This window comes from Pan troglodytes, chromosome 16 (genome assembly GCF_028858775.2).
Source record: "Pan troglodytes isolate AG18354 chromosome 16, NHGRI_mPanTro3-v2.0_pri, whole genome shotgun sequence".
In the NCBI taxonomy this organism is placed as follows: Eukaryota; Metazoa; Chordata; class Mammalia; order Primates; family Hominidae; genus Pan; species Pan troglodytes.
The window spans coordinates 55,973,773-55,998,100 of NC_072414.2; the positions used below are offsets into that span (position 1 = coordinate 55,973,773).

General features: G+C 48.0%; 1 protein-coding gene across 15 annotated transcripts in view; it reads right to left on the reverse strand.

Annotated features, from left to right (window-relative positions):
• Window positions 1-24,328, reverse strand: part of DAPK2 (death associated protein kinase 2) — a 138,144-nt gene that overhangs the window by 72,017 nt on the left and 41,799 nt on the right. For all 15 annotated transcript variants that reach the window (XR_010151729.1, XR_010151728.1, XR_010151730.1 and 12 more), the window contains exon 3: window positions 3,260-3,481. Coding sequence is in view for 11 of the 15 variants with exons in the window: in XM_001157721.6 (XP_001157721.2) it covers window positions 3,260-3,481 (222 nt within the window). In the remaining 4 variants the exon portion in view is untranslated. The remainder of the gene's footprint in view (window positions 1-3,259; window positions 3,482-24,328) is intronic.

Genomic DNA, 24,328 nt, shown 5'->3' on the forward strand with positions numbered 1-24,328 from the left:
CCTGCCACATCCCCGCCACCGACTCCTAGGGTTCTACAAACAGGAAGAAGCAGGCAATTTCCCCAGCAATTAAAGGCATGCCAATTATAGTAAGAAAGTATCAATTTATAGCTATAAAGTTCAATAAATAATGAAACATGTTTCAAAACAAATGACCCAGGGCTGGCAGGGCTGCAGGCACACAGCAACACTCCTACGTTGTGGTAGTAATGGTTAACCAGCACCATCTTTGAAAAGTGAGGATATTGAATCCCAAAAATGTCAGCCTTTGGCTTAGTCATCCCATTCCTGGGGATGTTAGCTAAATCCTCAGGACTTTGCTGGAAGAATTAATTAAAAAGAAAAGGGGAAAATCATGAGAAGAAAGTTGTTTTATCAGTAAAATTTGTAATGGTTAAAAGCTAGGAAATAAAAAGCATGTGTCCAACAATAAGGATGCTACGGTTTGACTATTTGTGCCCTACAAACTCGCATTGAAATTTAATCCCCAATGCGGCCATATTAGGCAGTGGGACCTTTAAGACGTGATTGGGTCGGGGTGCAATGGCTCATGCCTGTAATCCCAACACTTTGGGAGGCCAAGGCAGGTGGATCATCTAAGGTCAGGAGTTCGAGACCAGCCTGGCCAACATGGAGAAACCCCATCTCTACTAAAAATACAAAAATTAGCTGGGTGTGGTGGTGGGTGCCTGTAATTCCAGCTACTTGGGAGGCTGAGGCAGGAGAATAGCTTGAACCCAGGAGGTGGAGATTGTAGTGAGCCAGGATCGCGTCATTGCACTCTAGCCTAGACGACAGAGTGAGACTCCATCTCAAAAAAAAAAAAAAAAAGAGGTGATTGAGTTATGAGGGCTCTGTCCTTATGAATGGATTAATCCATTCATGCATTAGTGGATTAACAGGTTACATGGGTGGGACTGGTAGCTATATAAGAAGTGAGATCTGAGGATATCCCACTCTGCCCCCTCACCGTGTGATGCACTGGGCTGCCTTGGGGGACTCTGTAGAGAGTCCCCATTAGCAAGAAGGTCTTAATCAAATGTGGCCCCTCAACCTTGGACTCCTCAGCCTCCATAACTGTAAGAAATAAATACCTTTTCCTTATAAATTAACCAGTTTCAGATATTCTATTATAAGCAATAGAAAATGGACTAAGACAAGGGAAATACTGGTATGCAATTCAGTGAAACATATAGTCAGTTAAAAGAGAAAAGCCAATTTTTAGAATTATGTTAATTGGGGAAAAAAGTAGAGCAGGAAATTATACAAGTACAATGATTGTATACAAATAGATAAAGATTGAGAGGAACCACAGAAAAACATAAATAGCTGTGTTTGGGTTGTAGGATTATAAATGTAATTTCTTTTCCATTCCTGCTTAGTTTTTTTTTTTTTCCTCCCCATAATAAACTTTTTAAGAAGTGGCTCGGCCTTTCCAGCAAGGTGCGCTTGTCACTCTCTGCTGGGAATCAGGATGCTGACTGCTGACCCTCAGCTTCTCTCTGGGTCATGCAGGGCAGGCATCCAGTAGTCCAACCAGCTGGGAGGCCCATGGGAGAAACATGGAGGACACTGGGAGCTAGCGAAGGGAAGAGCACAGACAATTCTATACATTTAAACACTGAGATGGATAATTTAAGAATCAAATGCAAGAGTATGCAAATGTCCATCTGCTACTTAAATCTATATCCTGCCAATACCAGAGCATAGTTCTCAAATTAGAATGATCTCAAATGTCAGGTGGTCCACCGAGTCTGTAGGCAGGTTAAGGATGGCTGCCTGCTTTACAGATGAGAACTAAAGCTCAGGGAATTGAGGTGACTTGCCCAAGGGCACAAAATCAGGGATTCCTGAGAGATTCTATCACTCCTGCTACCAGGCAGGTGTATACATGCTTATGAGCCTCAGAATATTCTTTTTTTTTTTTTTTTTTTCCCGAGATGGAGTCTTGCTGTCACCCAGGCTGGAGTGCAGTGATGCAATCTCGGCTTACTGCAACCTCCGCCTCCTGGGTTCAAGCAATTCTCCTGCTTCAGCCTCCCGAGTAGCTGGGATTACAGACACCTGCCACCACACCCGGCTAATTTTTGTATTTTCAGTACAGGTGGGGTTTCACCATGTTAGCCAGGCTGGTCTCAAACTCCGACCTTGTGATCTGCCCGCCTTGGCCTCCCAAAGTGCTAGGATTACAGGCGTGAGCCACTGCACCAGGCCAGAACATTCTTTATATAGGTCTTGCTGCTTGACTGGACACAGCCACTGTAACTTGTCCACAACCCAACTCAAACTCTATTGTATATCAGAGCCCCACCTGCCCAGGAGGATCCCAGCATGGCCAGCCAAACCCTAGAGTCTTGAGGTCCTCTATCCAAATTCCATCATGAACCGTGAGGTCTTCCTCTGCTAAGCCAGCGTAAGGCCAACCCACCTCACACTCATAGCTGTCTGTACAGGCCGTGTGGACTCAAGTCCTGGTCCTGCCACTTCCTGGCTATAGGCTCCTGTAAGTGTCCTGGCCTCTCAGTGTTCTTGTCTGTAAAATGGGGATAATAAGAGTGTCTGTGTGACAGCGTTGTTATGAGGATTAAATAAGGTACAGAAGTACTTGGCTTGCACAATGAATACAAAATAACCTGTCTGCACTAGTAAGACATTTCCCTCATCACAGTCTTTAAAGATTGAACAAGACGACAGATACAAAGCGCCTAGCAAATTCTTGGCTTACAGTAGGACTCTCTAAATAATAGCTATTATTATAACAATAAAGGTGTCAATCACAGCACAAATGCAGTGGACTTTCCCCAGGAAAGGGCTGGAGAAGGGCTTCGCAGAGCCCAGAGATGTTTGTACTTCCCCTCCTCAGAGTACACAGCCCTCCCTGACAGCCTCCCCTGGCCCCACCCCACCCTCTGTCCCACTCACCCTCCCACATGCTTCTCCAGCCAGGAAAAGACCCCAGTGCAGTCATTTCTTCCCTTTGATCTCCAGGATCCAGTGAAAGCCAGACTTAGGCCATTGCCCTCTGCCCCGGCTATTCAGCAAGCTTGCCCCTCCTTTGGCTCAGTTTCAGGAGGAGGAAGCGGGTAAGGAGGAAGGGGGTAACTGAGACAGAGGGGATCTGCCCACCACTGACTTCACCTCCTCTGGGCTGAGCTTAGGCCTGGTTGCTGCTGCCCCCTGGGGCCTGTGGCTGGAGTTTCCACTGCCCTGCCTGCCCCTGCTGCCCCCCAACCCTGTGGGTCCTGGGGACCCCACTCACAGCTCAAGGATGAGCACCACGTCGGTGCGGTTCTCGTAGACGTCGTGCAGCGTGATGACATTGTGGTGCAGCACCTGCCGCAGGATGCTCACCTCCCGCTCGATCTCCTCCCGGCTCACACCGCGCCGGCTCGCCCGGCTCTGCCGCTTCTTGATGAACTTGGCTGCATACTCAAGCCCCGTGCTCTTCTCCCGGCACTTCTTCACGATGGCAAACTGGCCACTGTGGGGACACAGACCCACAAGATTAGGTCATCACTGTGGTCATTGGGGAAATGACCCCACTGTCAGCTACCAGGTCACACAAATTCAGAGTGATTCTGCCAGGACAGGACAAATCATGCCACCAGTCTGCATCCCCACCTGATGACAACCTGTGGATGAGATGGGGCAGGGACTGGGCTTCCCTTCTGTCCATTCCTTCTATGAGGAATGAATGTTAGTATTCTTAGTCCCAGTGTACAGAGGTGAGCACTGAGGCCCAGAAAGGTTATTGATCAGGATGACATAGCCTTGTCATTGCAAAGTCTCAGCTAGAACCCAAGTCTAGGACCCACCAGATGAAATCACAATGTCCATAAGCAGACTGGGCTGGTGGGGATCCAGGTTTGGGTAGAGTTTGGAGAGGAGGCAGCCTAACAAGGTTAATCATCATAGTGGGGGAGCATCACAGTCAGAGGACTTGGTATAAACAGAGAGTTGTACAATTAGGAAACTGAGGCATAAGGATAGGTCATGTGACTCGCCTGAGGTCATCGCAGAGTTAATGGCAAAGCCAAGCCTCAAAGTCAGATACCCAACCGGCTGTCCACAAAGCCTCTGAGATAGTTAGAGCAGTCTAGACCATTATTAGTCCCCTTCAGGCACTAGTACCCAGGGCTGGGCTCAGAAACCCTTTACTCCAGGGACAGAGACAGCAACCATGAAATGGAGTCCATGGCAGAGTGGCAGGCAGCCCTGAGCCAGCTTCCCTGAGTGCTCCAGGGGCCCTCCCCACAGGGAAGGGCACCAACCACCTGCTTCTGCACCTCAGTTCAGTGACCAGCAGGAGCAGATCTAAGTCCTCAGAGACTTCCCAGTGACCATCTTTCCCGGGGGTCCTCCCGTCCCCTTACTGCCATTTGCCATCATTGCCCCATGTTTTCTTGCCACCCAAAATACCCACTGCTTGAGTAACTCAGAAAGTTTTCTGGTTCAGCTTAATGGCTCAATAAGGGGCCAGCAGACTCCAGACTTAAGAGGTACATTCTTAGTGGCTCTGGGTTAAAAGCTACATACAGGGAAATGCCTGGGATATTTGCCCCAAATGCAGAAAATAGCAAAATAGCACTGCATCTGAACCACTCCATCATTAGCATCATCCTCAGTGAGACAGTCTTCAAAATACCCGGAGTGGCAATAACAACAACAAAGTCAAGTTCAGCAAGCAACAGATAGATAGGCCAACACTTAGATAGCATTCTATGGCAGCCACTTCAGAGACGTTCCCAAACACAAACTCATGCATCTCTCCATTGCCTTAATCTCCATTCAATCAACACTGTCTGGGCATCCAGTCTGTGCCAGGATCTGTGCTAGGCACTACGGGGCAGGGACCAAAGGCACAGACAACAGGTATAGATGGAGCTCTAGGGAAAGAGAAGACCCTGGGGGCTGGACTGGGCAGAGAAGGCTTTGAGAAGCCAAATTTATCTTACATCGTCCACTGACTCTAAATTTTTAGCTATTTCAGTTCCAAATATTGGCTCTGAGCTGTCCACACACTAAGGGCTGACGCAGGTGGAGTAGAGCCAGGCCTCCCAGAGCCAGAGTGAACACATTCAGTGTGAACTCTAACACATATGGTCTCTTGGAGCCACTCTGGGCCTCAAGGACAGCGGGTGCCTTGGTAGGTGCCAACAAACACTTGACCGAGCTTCCAGGCCCGGGTGGCTCTGAGTCTCAGTGTCAAGGCAGCCACACGCCTCTCCTCTCCGACACCTCAAGCAGCCGCTGGCAGGGCCTGGCATTTCAGAGTCCCTGTGACCTTGTCACAGAAGCCCTGAGTTCCTATTTGACCTGTGGGGAAAGCAAAGCTTAAGGGTGGTAAGGGATACACTTAGGTTTACAGAGCACATAGGTAGTGGCGCAGGGCTTGGCTTGGCATCCAAATCCCCCAGCTCCCAGCCCTGCACTGTGTTGACAGCCTTAGGACTTGTGAAAGGGCAGAAGAGCTTTTGTAAACTAGAGCTAAACATTTCAGGCCACATTGACGTTGTTTCCCCTTCCTCTTATGAGGGAAACAGTGGCATTTTTTTTCTATATCACATGCCTGAAAAGTTCCTCAAACTCTCAAAAAGCAAATGAGTGTTTGCTTTTCCTGCCTGAGTTTTCTCTTTGCGAGACAGCTGTGGCAATGAGTGGTGACCGGGGCAGGCCCACTGCACAGGCATCTTTCCCTCCCCAAACGGAGGTATTTTGAGAGTGGGTGACTACGATGGCGCCAAATACCACACACCACCACTCGTCTCACCTGTCTTCACTCAGGCACAGCCCTCTGCTCAACCTGTAGAGGGGAGCCTCAGAGGGAGCCAAGGCCGCTGGCTGGTGTCCCCCACTCCTTGGGCTGTTTCCAGAAGACTAGAGAACACCCTCCACCAGACCCAGCCCCCAGGCTTCAAGATCAGACAGGCCTGGCCTCAGAGACTTATGCTTTCAGCTGCTCTGAACACAGATTTGCTCATCTGTCAAATGGGAATCAGGGTTCCCTGCTAGAGAATTGTGAAGACTGGAAATATTTGTAATGTTGGCCCGTGGTACTCAAAAGTGGTTCATGTGAAGGCTGAGCAAGAGACATCCAGAGACATAAGTCACTGATTCAAATGGTCTGGAATGTGAAACCAAGGAATTGGTTTAATTTTATTTATTTTTAGAGATGGGGTCTGGCTCTGCTGCCCTGGCTGGAGGGCAGTGGTGTGATGATAACTCACTGCAGCCTCAAACTCCTGGGCTCAAGCAATCCTCCCAACCTCAGCCTCCCGAGTAGCTGGGACCACAGGTGCGTGCCACACCACCCAGCTTCAGTTTAATTTTAAAAGCACCACCCTACCCCCCCAATGATTCCCACGCACAGCCAGATGTGAAAATAGCTCTATTCCAAGCAAGTAGCCAACTCTTTAAATCCTAGAGCAGTGGTTCTCAACCCAGGCCACACATTGATATTGCCTGGGGAATTTTAAAACTCCTAGTGTTTAAGTGTCACCCTGAGAGATTCTGATCTCCTGGGTTTGGGCCTGAAGATGGGGCTATTTAAAAGCCCGCTGGGTAACTGACATGCAGCCAGGGCTGAGAACCACTGACTTACAACAGCTTTCTGATTATCTCCATTTCACAAATGAAGAAACTATACCACTGTTACTCATACTAGTTCCTCATTTTCAGTATTACACTTCCCCATAGTTCTCTGATCTGATCATTTCAGGAAAGGAGTAAAGAAAGGGAATCAGAGGGGAGGGGTTGTCTCTCCCATCAGCATGATTTTTGCTTGAGGGGTTCACCAGTCTAACTGCTGTGTTATGAATATGCAAATCAAGGCAGAAGATTACTCCAGCTTTCGAAGGATAACAGGAGTGAAAATTTGCAGTCAGGCACTCCCTGGCCACTGTACTCAGCAGATGCACAAAAGGAGAACCTGAGGTGGCTCTAGTGTGCCCATCAGAGGGCCCAGCCAACCCAAGGGCAGGTGACAGCAACAGGCCTTTTTCTGCACACAGAAGGCTCTGCAGCCAGAAGTTGAGGTCCCACAGTGCAGAAGTCGCCAGCTAGGCTACAGGGATGATGGGTGGGAGGCGAGGGCCTGTCTACTTTAGGACAGAGCCACCCAGAATGTCATCCAGGGAGGGAGCAGAAGGGAGCAATTCAACCTCTAATGAAGGTCATTGCTAACACTAAATCAAAAATGATGGGAATACTGGAATCTGGTATACATATGCAAAGCACACATATTCCAGTATCTCTGCCCCCCATAGCAACAATCAATACCTATGCATGGTCTACTGCAGCACGGGGCTGGTAGGAGACCCGATTCCTCGTCCTAATCTGCTATCAAAGTTTCATGGGCTTGACAGGGAGCTGCCTTTTCAGTTCATGTTTCTCCATCTGCCACCCCAGGTCTCATCTTAGAAAGCTTCCTGTCAGAAAGCTCCAAAGAGCCTGGGACAACTCTAAACAGGAATGAAGCCCTTTCTCTTCACTCTCCAAATTCCTAACTCTGGGCTGGTGTCAGGAGACTGGGAGTCTAGTCAGAGCCCTACCACTAACGAGCCAGGACCCTGGGCAGCCTGTTCAACTCCCCAGGCCTCAGTTTCCTTCTTTGTCACATGGGGACGATAATACCTGCCCTGCCCACTTCCCAGGGTTGTTTGGGAAATCATGAGGTAATGTCTGAGATAGGACTTTACCATCCAGCCTTGCAGAAGAGCATGAGGTGTGGGTGGGTGGGAACTCTGTGCCTGAGACTGGCTTGCAAAAGTCACGTAGGATGGTTTCGTGAGGGACAGTAAATCCTCAAGATACAGAAAACACCCCGCTTCTGCCAGCACACTCTCCTGCAATTCTGTCAGGAACACACCCCTCTTCCCAGGCAGAGGACTCAGCTCCTCACTCACTCAGCACCTGGGAGGACAAGTGGGCTGTGTCAAGATCAGTGTCACTGGCAGATGGGCCTCATTTCCAAACTTGTCAGGCCCCCAGGTGCCACCTCATAAGGGCTCTCTAGTTGTCTGCCCAGGACTCACATGAAAAGGGGTATACCTAGAACAGCTTCTCAGTGCTCAGAAATGTCCCCAACCTCAGCTCTTAAGGTTCATGGAGGAGCCTGGCTTAATCCCCACCCCCCAAAGTCTTCACTGTCAAGGGTAAATAAACAGGGCATGAACCAAATGTCACACCACGGGATCGATTTTGTATAGCAATGTGAACATTACAACATTTACATCCAGCTTTTCCTTTTTTTTTTTTTTTTGAGATGGAGTCTCGCTCTGTTGCCCAGGATGGAGTACAGTGGCGCAATCTCGGCTCACTGCAAGCTCCACCTCCTGGGTTTAAGTGATTCTCCTGCCTCAGCCTCCTGAGTAGCTTGGATTACAGGCACCCGCGACCATGGCTGGCTAATTTTTTTCTATTTTTAGTAGAGATGGGATTTCACCATGTTGGCCAGGCTGGTCTTGAACTCCTGACCTCAAGTGATCTGCCTGCCTCAGCCTCCCAAAGTGCTGGGATTACAGGCATGAGACACCGTGCCCGGCCAGCTTTTTTCTTAATGAGCTAATTTCATATTCATTCTCTTTTTCAATATTTGCAAGTATCATTTTTAGTTCCATTTCACAGATAAGAAAACTGGAGAGGTATGGTGGCTCACACCTGTCATCCCAGTGCTTTGGGAGGCTGAGGCGGGGGGATCACTTGAGGCCTGGAGTATGAGACCAGCCTAGCCAATATGGTGAAACCCTGTCTCTACTAAAAATACAAAAATTAGCCAGGCATGGTGGTGCAAGCCTGTAATCCCAGCTACTTGGGAGGCTGAGGTGCCAGTGAGCCGAGATCATGCCACTGCACTGCTGCACTGCAGCCTGGGTGACAGGGTGAGACTTTGTCTCCAAAAAAAAAAAAAAAGGCCAGGCAGGGTGGCACAACCTGCAGTCCCAGCTACTCAGGATGCTGAGGTGGGAGGTTGGTTTTCAGCCCAGGAGTTTGAGGCTACAGTGAGCTATGATCATACCACTGCACTTCATACCACTGCACTTCAGCCTGGGCGACAAGCAAGACTCTGTCTCTAAAAAAAAGCCAATAAAAAAAAAGAGAGAGAAAACTGGGCTTAGAGAAGTAAAGTGACTGGCAGTTGGGCCAGGGAACAGGGCTAGGACACAGATCCACGTCACTGACTCCGGCTACAATGAGGCTCTCGAGGTAATTGACCAGTAGTGTGTACCAAGTAGTGAGGAGAGGGGCCCATCCCAGAAGAGAACAGTATTCGACATTGTTTCGAATTGCTGGCATGTGGTGATAGTAAAAAGCAGACTGATTTTTACTCGATTTTATTATTGGTTTGTTTATTTATACATACATACATACATACACACATACACACACATACATACATACACACACACATACATACACACACACATACATAGTCTTGCTCTGTTGCCCAGGCTGGAGTGCAGTGGTGCAATCTCAGCTCACTGCAACCTCCACCTCCTGAATTCAAGCAATTCTCCTGCCTCATCTCCCAAGTAGCTGGGATTACAGGTGCGCACCATTATACCTGGCTAATTTTTGTATTTTTAGTAAAGATGAGGTTTCACCACGTTGGCCAGGCTGGTCTTGAACTCCTGGTCTCCAGTGATCTGCCCGCCTCGGCCTCCCAAAGTGCTGGGATTACAGACATGAGCCACTGCATCGGGCCTATTATTGGTTTTAAATTCTCAAAAGGCAATATACCCCTTACGGCCTGCATCAAGGTAGACCACTGGCACTGCCACCCACCCTCACCCTCTGTGGTAAGCCACAGCCAGCCAGACTTGTTCTGTCAACTACCAGGGCCAAGCTGCTAAAGGCTTTGAAAGGTCTATGGGCTGGGTGTGGTTGTTGTAATCCCAGCACTCTGGGAGGCGGGAGGATCACCTGAGGTCAGGAGTTTGAGACCAGCCTGGGCCAACAGGACAAAACCCCATCTCTCCTAAAAATACAAAAATTAGCTGGGCATGGTGGTGCACACCTGTAGTCCCAGCTACTCGAAGGGTGAAGCACAATAATTGTTTGAACCTGGGAGGTGGAGGTTGCAGTGAGCTGAGATCGCACTGCTGCACTCCAGCCTGGGTGACAGAGCAAGACTCCATCTCGAAAAAAAAAAAGAAAAAGAAAGGTCCATGGATTGAGTGGGTCTACCTCATTCCCTCTCTTAGTCGACTCTAAGGTGTCCACAGATTGAGTGATGTACCCCTAAGTCGCCAGTCTATCAAGGTGGAAATGAGGCAGAGCTGCATAGAACGCAGGGCCCCAGCCAAGGGACAAGATGCCACCAGAGGTGAGAGGTACCAAATGGGAAGTGTTCCAAAGCAGAGGGTCGTGGAGACTGGCTTCCTCCTCCTGCTTCCCCACCGCAGACACCGCAGTTCCTCTTTCCACTCTGGAGAACAATGAGCCGTGATTCCTCTGGAATTACCCTGTGAGGTTTCAGGGCCATAGGGCAGGGATAATGCTTAGGAACTTCCAGCCGAGGACCTTCAGCCAATGTGTCTCAAAGGCAGGAGCAGCTCAAAGCTGTAGTCCACAAGAACCAGGTCAGCCTGATCCCGGAGGACCCACCCCCACATCCCACAGCCACAGCCTGCCTGGGGATGGTGTCACTGAGCCCCCTCCCTACTCCTCTGCCTGGCCAGGCTCCACTGTGGAGCCTCTGTGGCTGACCCTGTCCTTATTTCCCACCCTTTCCCAACACATCCATCTTCCAGCCAGGCCACTCCAAATCCCATGAACAAGAGGCAGAAAACACTTGGGGACACATTCCCCAAGGTCAGAGCAAGCAAGGGACCAGATATTCAGGAAACCAAAACAGAGTGAAGAAATATAACGTTATCTGAGGTCAGAGCAGGAAACAGGTCAGGGTTTTAGGCCAGAGAGACAAGGGTAAGGAGGAAAAGTATACCAAAGCCAGGTGGGCAGTGCGCTGGGAACTAGATGGGCATGACAGGAGTGAGAAACACGCAGGGAGCAGCAGCAAAGTCAGCAGCAGGTGGAGAGTCTGGAACAACAGAAATGCCAGCCAAGAACCTGCAAACAGAAGAGGGCACAGGGCTGCCCAATATGACTCTTCTCCCAGCTAATGACCCAGGCCCCTCGTTTCACGAGCCTGTTTCCCCTCCCTGACCTTGTTGCTACTGTCTTTCTAGTTCCTTGATGATGGCTTTGAAATTTGAGGTGTGGAACCCTCTCTCAAATCTTTCACCGAAGTCCAATATGTAAAACAGATGAAAAGCTGTGCTTCTTTTGGAGAGGCATCCAGAGCCCACCCACTGACCGCCCCCACCCATGAGGCCTAAAGGGGTTTCAGGGAACCCCAAAAGCTCCAGGGAACACAGTTTGAGAAGTACTGCTCTATAGCATGGAAGCATAGCATGCTCTAGATGATCCCAAAGAAGTTTCAAATCATAAATGAAAATGAAAAACAGAACATGCAGATGCTTCTCAGTATTATTATCTAGTCTTTTAGGAAGTCACTCCAACCAAGCCGAACTCAGGGTCAGCGGTGAGGAGCACATGTAGGCTAAGTACCAGGAGCCAGAGTCTCCAGGGAACTGACTCCTGACCTATAAATGGCCCCTGTCCACAAAGTCACAGGTGGCTGCTCTGTATGGGCCTGCAGCAGCTGCTTTTAGAGGCTGGCTTGTTTCATTCCCAGGTCCTACAGACTAACTTCCTTCCTCTAGACATTTTGTTGTTGTTGTTGCGGGGGACAGGGAGTCAGAAAAACTAAAGCACAAAAAGGAAGGAATCACTTAGCAGGACCAAGTTGGGCTAAAGTATGACAACTATTTTTTAACTTAAGTACATTTTTGATGCTGTTGTCAAATGAGCTCAAGCCTGCAAGTCTAGGACCTGAAATAAGTTAGGCTCAATTAAAGTTTGACTTGGCTACGTAAAGAAAGATTTTCACTGAAAATATAGCTCAGTATCCTCTGATATTCCCCTTAGTCTAGAGTCTAGATTCTAGACACCAAACATGATGTAGGTTACTGAGGAAATGCTGGGCTTGGAAGGTACCACCCACCACCCACCCACCTGCCCATGTACGCACCCAACCATCCACCCATGCATCCTCCTAACTGTCCACTCACCTATCCATCTGTCTTTCATTTACTGATCATTGTCCTAAGTGCTGTAAACAAGACACACCTCACAACTTGAAAGGCTTATATAGTCTATTGCAGAGATTAGACAAACGCAGATGAAAAGGAAATATAGCCTGGGCATGAAAGAACTATCTGCAACAGCTGGAGAGGCAGGGAGTGATACACAAACGCTTCATTCTGTGGAGGCCCCAAATAACCTCTCACCTTCACTCCCTCCCTATCAGGTTGTGGCCACTTTCTCAAGGAAATACATCAGGAAGCTGAACCTGCCCTTTCCTTTCCTCCTTGTGGGAGCACAGGGAAGGAGAGAACAAGCAGTCAAGGGACCAGTCGTGCTCAGTTGGGTCAGGCACCCTTCCCACCATCTGAGTTCCTGACAGTCAGATGTATGTTTAACAAAAGAACTTCAACAGAGCAGGTCAGTTTGCTCCCTCCTAGAAATGCCAGCCAGGCCCATAGCCTGGGCAAAGCCCAGGAGACAGAACCAAAGGATAATACCTTAAAAACAAGCTTGTGCTGCCACGCAGGAAAAAGACTGCAGAAAGAAGATGGGAAAATCCAGGATGGTTTGAGGCTCTCCTATTACTGTGGGGGTACAGGATTACCCCTCATAAAATGGTAAAGTGAACCATTCATGTTCTAGAATACCTCCCTCCCCACTTGCCCTCCCCTCTCCTGCATCCAGCCCGCCTCCTGTGAACTTTCCACCTCTTCCTGGCCCACAACCCCCTGTGATCCTTCCCATAACTCATGTAAGGTGACAAAGGATCCCTAAGGGTTATCCTGACCTCCCTCCAAAGAAACACCTTCACAGTTTAACACTATTTGTGACAAGAAGGGGCTTTAATAGTGGCAAGTTTAGGCACACATGGGGCAAGTGGTAAGATGACCTGGAGATAGAAAGGTCTTTTTACTTTCCCAAGATTCACATTAAACAGGTGGCTCTGCAGAGGGCTATGTGTGTCTGTGTATGTGAATATGGATGGTGTACAAATCATAACCAGTTATTTCTTGCCCATTTTTTTTCTGTCCACCAGGATCTTAAGGCCTGAGAGATTCTTGATGTAAGAATCTTGTTTTTCACTGATATAGTCAGCTCTTAGCCATCTAGGATAGATGGTCTCTGTTTCTCAAAATGTTTGTGAATTTTTAATCCCATGTTTATTTCTTCACCATGACTTGAAAATGCCCAAGATTGCTTGCCTCTCCCAGACATGCAGGGCTGTGAATGGGGAAGACTACATATCATGGGCAAAGTACAGGGTTAGGGGTCCTGGCTCTACCACCAACTTCCAAGCTTCCTTTTCCCCTGGGGCCTCAGTTTTCTCATCCAAAAATGAAGGATTGGACCAAGATATCTCTTTCAGGTCCTCATCCCAATCCCTGTTAGAGTCTCTGATGCAGGTCAGTGTGTGACATACTGTATCACAGGTATCATATGTTTCATATTGATACATATGAAACATTCCACAGACATACACGGTGGTTTCTGGGTTTCCTACCGCACAGGGCCCAGCCATGGGTCCAGGCTACTGACATTGATCTGTCACGTGTCAGCCAACTAAATTTTCAAAGACAAAGGAGGACCAGGGCTTCAGGCAAGGAGAGCAGATCTCAGGGACTATCTTCATGGCCAGGAAAATGCTGAACTCTCCAAACACCACAAAAGTATTTCTATAAGAAATGACCTGGGCATTCATCTTGGCACTCAACTATCAGCCAGCCTGTAAGAGCCTGGAGAGTAAGAGGTGTTATCTTCATAACTCTCACAGGGCCCACCTCAGCACCCGGCACAAAACAGGTATTCAGCCAGTGTTTGTAGAAATGATGATCTAAGCTGAAGAACCGGGAAGTGTGATAAAGGGCCTTGTCATCCTTGGCTGGCCCCCAGTGCAGCAGGAACCCTTCATTGGCAGACTCACTTACAAATAAAACATTCTTGATTGTTTTTGATTAGAAAAAGAAGAACGTTAAAAGAAAAGGAAGGAAGGAAGGAAACGCACAAAAAGGAAGCTAAAAAGTGTTCCTTAGTCCCACCTTTCTGAGATAACCATCATTGTCATCTTGGTGTCTGCCCCTCAGATGTTTTTCAGCACATACTGAAATCTTTTTTACTTTTTTTTTTTTTTTTTTTTTGAGACGTAGTCTCCCTCTGTCGCCCAGGCTGGAGTGCAATGGCTCCATCTTGGCTCACTGCAACCTCCGCCTCCCGGGTTCAAGCGATTCTCCCGCCTCAGCCTCCTGAGCAGCTGGGATTACAGGCATCCGCCACCATGCCTGGCTAATTTTTGTATTTTTAGTAGAGACCAGGTTTCACCACATTGGCCAGGCTGGTTTCGAACTCCTGATCTCAGGTGATCCGCCCACCTCAGCCTCCCAAAGTGCTAGGATTACAGGCGTGAGCCACTGTGCCTGGCCTGTTTTTTTCATTTTTTAATGTAAGTGAGATGGTACTGTAGATACTATTTTGAAGCCTGCTTTTTAAAAATTCTCCCCTTAACAATAGATCATTAACATCTCCTCATATAATTAAAAATTATTTTAATATCTAATTTTAAATGGCTGTATAATATCATATTATACAGGTAAACCATGGTTTTTAAAGCAAATTCTCAATTTTGGACATTTATATCATTTTCAATTTTTAATATTATGATACTGTTATAAATACACACATGTATAAATCTCTGCATACATCCCTGGTTGTTGTTGTTGTTGTTGTTTTCTTTTTGAGACAGGGTCTCACTCTGTAACCCAGGCTGGAATACAGTGGCACAATCATAGCTCATTGCAGCCTCAGCCTCCCAAGTGGCTAGGACTATAGGCACCCACCACCACACCCGGCTATTCCTTTTTCTTATTACTTGTAAAAGCTCTTTATGTATTTGTGATATTTAGCCTTTTGTCAAATATGTTGAAAAGATTTTCCCTAACTGATTTTCTTATAGGCCAGAGTGGTTATGGGTTTATTGTCTAAAGAAGCTATAGGTCTTTCTCAGCATCAGAAGGTGTTAACAAGTTTTTTCCCTTCACTTCGCCTGCCTGTTACTTCAATCACCCAACTGCTGTGTCTTAGGGCTACTCTGAAGGGAGCAATTCTGTGCCTCAGTGACTCTTGCCATTGCTGGTCACATTGTTGGTCACTCCATGCAGGGTATACCTTCAAACTTACTGCACGACCCAGGGGACCCACTGCCATCCCTTGTCCCCCTGACCTGGTCCTTTCCTCAAAGTCACTGCACTCTTGCTCCGGGCAATGTCCCTCCTGTTAGCTGACTAAAGGAAGGCATGGCATTGGAGGGTGAGCAGGTCCTGCTGCAGAGTGTGCCTGGTGCCCCCAGGGTGGGCCACAGCTGTGAGGCAACCAGCACAAGACCCCTTTAGAGAGGCAAAGCATCTCTCCTGACCCCAAATTATTCAGCATGTGTGTAGCGTCCTTTACAGTAGGACTCACATGTTGGCTTTCTTTCAGAAATTACCAGAAAGATGTTTGTCTACCTCATTTCAGATCATGAAAATGATGTCATCTATCTTATTTCCTTTTTGTTATCTTGGTACCAAATGACAACAACTATGATGACCTAGATGTTGGGTGTATTTCCTCCTTCTTCCTTTGCACCATGGATTCTCAAACTTGGGGGCATATCAGAATCATTTGGGGAGCTGGTTAAAAATTTAGGCACAGCCAGATGCAGTGGCTCACACCTATAATGCCAGCACTTTGTGAGGCTGAGACAGGAGGATCACTTGAGGCCAGGAGTTGAAGACCAACCAGGGCAACACAGTGAGATCCCATCTCTACCCTGCCCCCCAAAATTGTTTTAATTAGCTGGGCATGGTGGCATGTGCCTGTAGTCCCAGCTACTCAGCAGGCTGAGGTGGGAGGATCATTTCAGCTTAGGAACAAGAGACTGCAGTGAGCTATGATGGTGCCACTGCACTCCAGCCTGACAACAGAGCAAGACCCTGGCTCTAAACACAAAAATATTAAAAATAAATAAAAATAAATGAGACACCCGGGCCTTATCACACATTTGCTAAATCATACTCTTCTGGAGGGCATCTGGCTTTTGATCTTCCACTTTTATGTTTGCTTTCTATCTATGTGCCTCTCATCATAGGTTGCCTCAAATTCTTAACATGCATGAGCAAGAGGAATCACAAGTGGTTCTGTGCTGCCATCACTGCAGCGTTCACTCCAGGACACGAGCATGGAGAAATACAGTGGGCAGCAGAGCACGCCTTCCAAAACGGAGCTTAGCCCATTTCACAGACGGCTAAAGGGAGTCCCAAAGTGTGAAAGGCTTTGCCCAAGGGAGGACTACTCAAGCAATCATGTACAGCCGATCCTAATGGCCAAGTTCATTGTAGAGCAAAAAGCATTTATCACAGGAATGAAATGGTGCCACCCCATCCCCGTCTGCCCCCAAGCTTGCAGGTGGCCTATTCCCTCATCCCCACCCTCAAAAGATTTGGCTTTAGGTCCACACCCAGCCTCTCTGCCCACAAGCCTGGAGGGCTGGGTGGGGACAGAAGGAACAGGTCCAAGTCTTTTTAGAAGCACATCTTCCTCTACACCTCTCCCATCCAGCCCTACTCCCCAGCAGACACCAGAGCCTCTGTCAGGCAAGTGGCTCAGAGTGCAACTGTGCCATCTCCTCTGTCATCACCACCCCCAATTAGCAACTCCCAGGTGCCTTCAGGGTTGCCACTCCTGCCCCACTCCTCCAACTCTGCTCTAAGCCATTACAGGCTTTGGCACTGCCTGACAGGTTTCCTTCAAGCCTAATTGTCAGGGCGCAGGATAGGTATGTGTCAAATCCAACATGATTTATTTGTCCTTTGTCTACCCCAGCTGCAATTTATTTTATTTTATTTCTGAGACAGATTCTCGCTCTGTCACCCAGGCTGGAGTGCAGTGGCACGATCTTGGCTCACTGCAACCTCCACCTCCCGGGTTCAAGCAATTCTCCTGCTGCCTCAGCCTCCCAAGTAGCTGGGACTACATGTGCCCGCCACCATGCCTAACTAATTTTTGTATTTTTAGTAGACACGCGGTCTCACAATGTTGGCCAGGCTGGTCTCGAACTCCTGACTTCAGGTGATCTGCCCACCTTGGCTTTCCAAAGTGCTGGGATTACAGGTGTGAGCCACCATGCCCGGCCTTTGCTGCAGTTTAAAATGGACCCTAGCCTCTAAAATGGTCTCTTTCCTCTAGAAAACCCACCCATCAAGTCTCCCACACTAACTGCCTCTAATTGCCCTTGTCCTCACCCACATGGCCCACACTGGAGTCAAAGAGGGGCAGAGGTTAACCAGCAGTGCCATGAGGGCACGGGGGTCTCTGGAAAGGACTCCAGGATAACTCCAGTCCAGTTCCGTTACAAGGTGGCTGTGAGACCCTGGGTGAGTTTCATCATCAGTGAGACAGGAATGAAAACCGCCTCATAAGCTATGATGATTTCATGCGCTGATCCACACAAGTGCCCACAATGGCATCCAGCACATGGTAAACACCAACAAATAGGATTTTATCCTTGGCACTCTGGGCTTCAGTTTTCCCACCTGTGAAATGAAAGTAATACACTTATCTCACAGTCAGTTAAGAAAAAGGAATTTGAGAATTGGGAGAACACAGCACAGAGCCTGACATATCCTTGGTGCTTAGGAAGTGGTTTCTGATTGATGAAGGATGAAGCAGTCAGACAGTGAGTGTCATGGGTCAGAGCAGACATTCTTACCCATGGGTGCAGGCTGCCCTTCCCTGCCCCTCAGTACCCCAGAAAATCACCTCCGTCCTCAGGGAAACAGGCCCACAGAGCAGTCATGGGCTCCCACATGGATGTGGGCTGGCCACACAAGCACATTCCTGCCTTGAGAGGCGGCAGGTCCAGGCTTTCCCTCTGGGACAGAGGGAGAAGCCAGGTTGTGTCTCAATATATTAGGGCCCAGGAGAGCCAAAGGATGGACTGTCTCCCTCAGGCTGCCTGCCACCACACTGTTCCTCCAGGCTGGGGACTCTGCAGGGTCTCTCCTGCCAGAGGCTGGGCCTGGCTGGCAAGCCTCCTCTATACACAGAGAAGGGTCCCCACATATGCCAGGCTCTCTGGCTCCCTGGGTCTCTGCAGGGTGGACCTATGCCCGGGGGAGACCCAGGGGAATCGCCAGGAAGCCCAGGCAGGAGCAGCTGAGGTTGCCATGGCCGTAACAGTAGGTGCTTTCCGTGTGCACAGCTTGGCATCCTCCCCCTTGCAGCTAGTCCTGCCCTGCACTGTTCTGTCTCCTTCCCGGAATCTCACCATGGGCTGTGGTCTCCTGAAAGGAAGGGACAGTACTGCTTGTTCACTGTTGTGCGTTTGTGCTTGATGAGGATTAGTTGAATAATGAGTCTTGAGAGCAAGCACCGGGAACACAAAGATGAACAAGATGCAGTGCCCATCCACGGAAGAACCACCAAATATTGGAAGAAGGCAGCTTCCTTGCAAATCTTCTCTTTCCTAAAGGAAATATTCTATATATTGACTCTCCTGTGCTCTTGGAGGGCAGGGCTGGTTTGTGAAATTTTCTACCTCCCAATCCCCCACAAAGTACACAGTAGGCGCTTTGACACAAACTAAACTCAGCTTGGGAGCACGGCACGGACGCTGTGCTGGAAACTCGCCCATTCACTCTTCAGCAGTCAATCTCTGTTCTGAGAGGAGTTTTCCCATGGATCCCAGAGGCCAGTAAGAAGCAAACTAATTTGGTCAAAATCTCTCTTCCTCTCCAGCCCAGGAATGATCTGACCAAGCTGGGGCTGGGGGTCAGGACTATCCATGGGCCAGGCATCAGACCCGAGCCTTTCCAGGGCACGTGGGGACTGGGAGGACAGTTCTGCCCCCACAGCTGCCAACAGTTGCTTCTCGTGGAACTGCAGGGTCAAACCACAGGGGAGAGGAAGATCATCTCCCCTCCCATCTCATAACTAAGGAAACACTCACAGCAGCTTGCCCAAGGTCACAAAGCAGTTCACAGTCACACAGCCCAGGACCCCAGGTCTCTTACTTCTATTCCTGTGACTTTCCACAACTGCTAGGATTTCCAAACTTGCTCCATCAGTAGGGGTCTTTTCCTTTTCATTATTTTAAAACGTTTTAGCAGAATAATATACACAAACATGGCTAAGTAAAAATGAGATTGCATAGAAAGCCTTATAATGCAAACAAGAGTCCTCTGCCCCATTCCTCTCCCACCCTAGCTCTGCTTGCCAGAGGCACCATTTTTAAGTCTTCTTGTATTTAAGAATGCTTTTTTCCCTGCTTTTAGTTTTTTATTTTTTTTGAGACAGGGTCTCACTCTGTTGCCCCAGCTGGAGTGCAGAGGTGCAATTACAGTTCACTGCAGCCTCAAACTCCTCGGCTGAAGCTATCCTCCTACCTCAGCCTCCTGAGTAGGTAAAACCACAGTCATGCAACCACTATGCCTGGCTAATTTTTATATTTTCTGTAGAGATGGGGTTTCGCCATGTTGCCCAGGCTGGTCTCGAACTCCTGGGCTCAAACTCCTGGGGCTCAAACTCCCAAGGTACTAGCATTACAGGCATGAGCCACCACACCCAATCAAGAACGTTTTCAAATAAGCCTTACATAGATGTTTAATGTACAGAATAGATCAAAGCATCTTTGCTTTGGATGAAAGGGGGATGATACAAAGCACTTGCCTGACTACTACTACTACTACTACAACACACACACACACACACACACACATGGCCCCTAGGTCTGCTCCACAGGACTTTGTGTAAAAACCACCCCACTACAGCAAACTCCCCCTTATATCACAGCATCCCGCTTTTACTGGGGCCTGCTTGCTATGGGGCAGAAGAAACCTTTCTCCCTGAACAAATACGTGCACCAAGCATACCTGGACTTTGTCCCCACACCCAGACTCCTGAGGTGTCACCATCTACAGCAAAAGAGACCTCTACAAAGCCTCTGGTTTTCCCTAAAGTATAGGCTCTGAATGGGAGGAGAGAACTAGGGAGGAACCCTCGTGTGTCATGACTCACAAAAATGCAACTAATAGCTGGTTGGATCAGTAGCCATGTATTCCTTAACACGACTGAATTAGACTGCTTTCCTAACTTGTTGGCAGAATTCAGGTATGCAGGGGGAAAAAAATGAAATTTCAATGTAATGGAAGAAGGCATGATGCTGGGGGTGGGGAGAACCGTGGTAATTAGGGGGAAGGCAGATCAAGATGGCTGCACAGTAGAGGTCTTTGGGGTGCTGGAGAGCCACATGAGGGCACTCAGAGCCTGGCAAGCTGGGAATAGGTGATGACAAAAAGTGTCTGATGAGTGTAAAATGAAGGTGGTGGGGGCACCCTCTGACTGCTTACTCCCCAATCCTTCTCTTCTTCAAAACACTTGAGTCAACACTTTTTTTTTTTTGAGACGGAGTCTCGCTCTTGTCACCAAGGCTGGAGTGCAATGGTGTGATCTTGGCTTGCTGCAACTTCTGCCTCCCAGGTTCAAGCGATTCTCCTGCCTCAGCCTCCCAAGTAGGTGGGATTACAGGTGCGTGCCACCACGCCCAGCTAATTTTTGTATTTTTAGTAGAGACAGGGTTTCACCATGTTGGCCAGGCTGGTCTAGAACTCCTGACCTCAGGTGATCCTGCCTCAGCCTCCCAAAGTGCTGCAAGTGCAGGCATGAGCCACCGCACCCGGCCAGAGTCAACACTCTTTAATCACCTCCACTACCTGCCAAAAAAAAAAAAATCTAGTCTGCACTGGATTCTGCTGTGCTGCGCCATCAGATGCTGAAGGCAGGCACTGGCTCAATCTGCTGTCTCTAGATCATGGTACAGCCATGCTTCCCCAAGCAGCTTGGCCCGACAAAGAACAGTTACCGTATGTGATGGTGTAATCTCCTTCCTTCCTCCTCCTACCCCGAGATGGGGCTCAAGCACTCACAATATACATTTTCTCTCTCCAAAATTCAGAGCAAATACACAGCCTAAGAAGACAACAGCCTCTTCCCACTTGAGGAGGATGGGAAGGAAGTGGGGCTACTAAGCAGTGATCAGAGCTCCCAAGAAGACCTTTCTGGAAATCTCCCCTTATGGCACAAATAGGTCAGCAGTGTGCCCCCCTCCCCACTCTAGGAGCCCCGGGCTGTACTTCCCCTCCTTTCCTCTCAATTGCGCCCTTAAGAACATTGCTCCTAAATGTTGTACCAGCGGCATTGACTCCACCTGGAAGCTTGTCAGAAAAGTGGAATCTTAGATCTCATCTCAGCACTACTGAATCAGAATCTGTGTGTTAACATGACTCCCAGGTGATCCACATACACATTAAAGTTTGAGAAGTGCTGTTTTAGAAAATATTATGGCAAGGCCCCAATCCACTGCATAACAGAATCCTAGGCACCCCAATATTCATGCCACATTTCCTTTGGTTCTGACCCTCTTTGCTGAAAATTTGCTTTCCTACCTTGGTAAAGGCAGTATTATGAGCAAACACAAATTAATAAATATCTGTTGAGTGACTCCTTCTGTGAATAAAAGTAGCCCTTGAAGAGCAACTTCATGATTTGCAAAGTAGTTTCACATGAATCCTCTCATTTTACACTCTCAAATCCTTGGGAGGCTCATGGGGACAGGTATTGCCAACTCCTACTACAGAACAGCCAAGCTCAGGGCCCTGGGGAGAGTGGCACAGTCAACCTCCAAGGTGGCACCTCTGATCCCCATCTGGTGGAAACGTCCCAGCTCAACGCAGATCAACCATAGTGTTAAGAGGAAAGGATGGACTACTTTAAAACATTTTTATTAACAGAGTTCATCAGAAATTCCTTTTTTTATGTAAGTCTTCTTATTGGAAACACAAATGAGCTCTACATGCTCTAGCAATAAACAATATATGTCCTTCAATAAAATATGTTTTGAAGATGAACACATTTTGAAAGGTTTTAACAGTTTCTCCTATTGTCCCTGTGTCTTCCATAGCATCTATCAACATAATTTGTACATAATAGTAAAAAATATTTCATAATTAATGGATGGATGGATAGATGACCAACTGGAGGACTTGGCAGAACACATACTAAACTCTCCCAGCTCCAGTTTCCTCTTCTGTAAAATGAGGCTAATATCTACCTATGTCAGTCTTCTATGAGGCTCACATAGCAATGCAAGTGAATATGCTTTGTAAACTGCAAAAGGCCACACACATGCAAGGGATGATAGTATGAACTCCCATCAATCTCACACACAGATACAGTAGGCAGCTATTTGGTAAGAGTTCAGGGGGCCTTTGTGCCCCCAAGTCACCCAATAAACTCACTGATATCTCATCTGTAAAGTATCATTCCTTAGAGTCTTGGGTCTTTTAAACAGAGAATCGCCTAATTAATGAAACCAGCAGCAGAGGGAGGAGGAGAAAGACTGAGACACTGTGTGTGTGTGTGTGTGTGTGTGTGTGTGTGTGTCATGGGACCAGTGTGTGTGTGTGTGTCATGGGACCAGAGGTGGTGGGGTAGTGTTAAGACTGACTCTTTTATTAATTTACCCAAAGCAGGAATTAGCAGGAATGGAACCTAGGCTTGGAGGCTGAGGAGGGTGGGTGGATGCAATGAGGCCACAAGATAAGGTGGGGAAGAACTGATCTCAGGGGAGACCCCTTGAGGATAGAATGGACAGACAACCCCCTACTGGCTCTTCTCTTCTAACTCTGAAGGCTGGACTTTGGTCCAGAGCACATCTCTAGATTCTGTCCCTTTTCAGTGGCTGAGTGAAGAAAAACTTGGAATAGCAACACTTGCAAAGGGTGTGAAATTAATCTGCATTAGTGGGAAGGTTTAGCAATAGCACTCTATCATAGGCAGTGCATTGCTCTGGCAGAGACCTAGACACACTTTGCAGACTGCAAAATCATGTCCTTACAGGGCATCCAATGCTTCCGGCATCACCAGGATTCGCCTACTTCTTTGCTGACCCATGGTGGCATTACCTGGGTTTAATCAGCTGAGTGATCAAGAGCAAATCAGTCATCCTCTCTTGGGTCTTAAGTTTCTTTTCTTTCTTTTCCTTCCTTCTTTTCTTTTCTTTTCTTTTCTTTCTGACAGAGTCTTGCTCTGTCACGCAGGCTGGAGTGCAGTGGCGCAATCTCAGCTCACTGCAACCTCTGTCTCCCAGGTTCAAGTGATTCTCTTGCCTTAGCCTCCCGAGTAGCTGGGATTACTGGTGTGTGCCATCACACCTGGCTATTTTTTGTATTTTTAGTAGAGACGGGGTTTCACCATGTTGGTCAGGCTGGTCTCAAACTCCTGACCTCAAGTGTCTGCCTGTCTCAGCCTCCCAAAGTGCTGGAATTACAGGCATGGGCCATGGCACCTGGCCTATCACACCTTTTAAAATTAACAATAATTCTTTAATGTCATCAATATCCATTTGGTGTTCATATTTCCCCCATGTGCCTTAACTTTTTTTTACAGTTTGTTCCATCAAATCAAAACCCAAGGAAGGTCACATATTGCAAATGATATGTCTCTTAAGCCTCTTCTAATCTTTAGGTTCTTCTCTCTCTCTCTCTCTCGCTCTCTCCCTTCCCACAGCTTCCCTCCATCCCTCCATTTTTCTCTTTTTCTTATACTTCATTTGTCAAAAATACCAGGTCTTTTGACCTATACCATTTCTCACTGTCTGGATTTTATTGGCCACTTCCTGATAGTATTGTTTACATGTTCCTCTGCCCCCTGTATTTCCTGTAAATGAGTAGCTGGATCTAGAGGCTTGATCAGATTCAGGTTTGAGTTTCTTGCAAGACTCCTTCATTGGTGGTGCTGTGTGTTCCCATCAGGAGGCGCCTAACGTTGGCTATCTCTCTTTGTGATATTACCAGCTTCTGATGATCAATGCCTGGATCCATTAATTCAACAGGGGGACCCTCACTTTTTAAAAAAATCCTCATCATAATCTATGGCTTGCCTCATGCTGATACCTTTGCCTGGATGGGGCAGCTTAGTTTAGACAAGTGTTCTGAGGACTTTGAGCACCTTAGTGGGATAGAGACTTTCAAGAACATTACTGCCCCTCTTCAAGGGTGGAGGTAGGGGTCTCTGCTAGGCCTCAATGGAAACTGCTGGCTGGTTTGGTGGGGTCTTTCCCCTCAGCTTGCATAACAATAATTCCACAGTG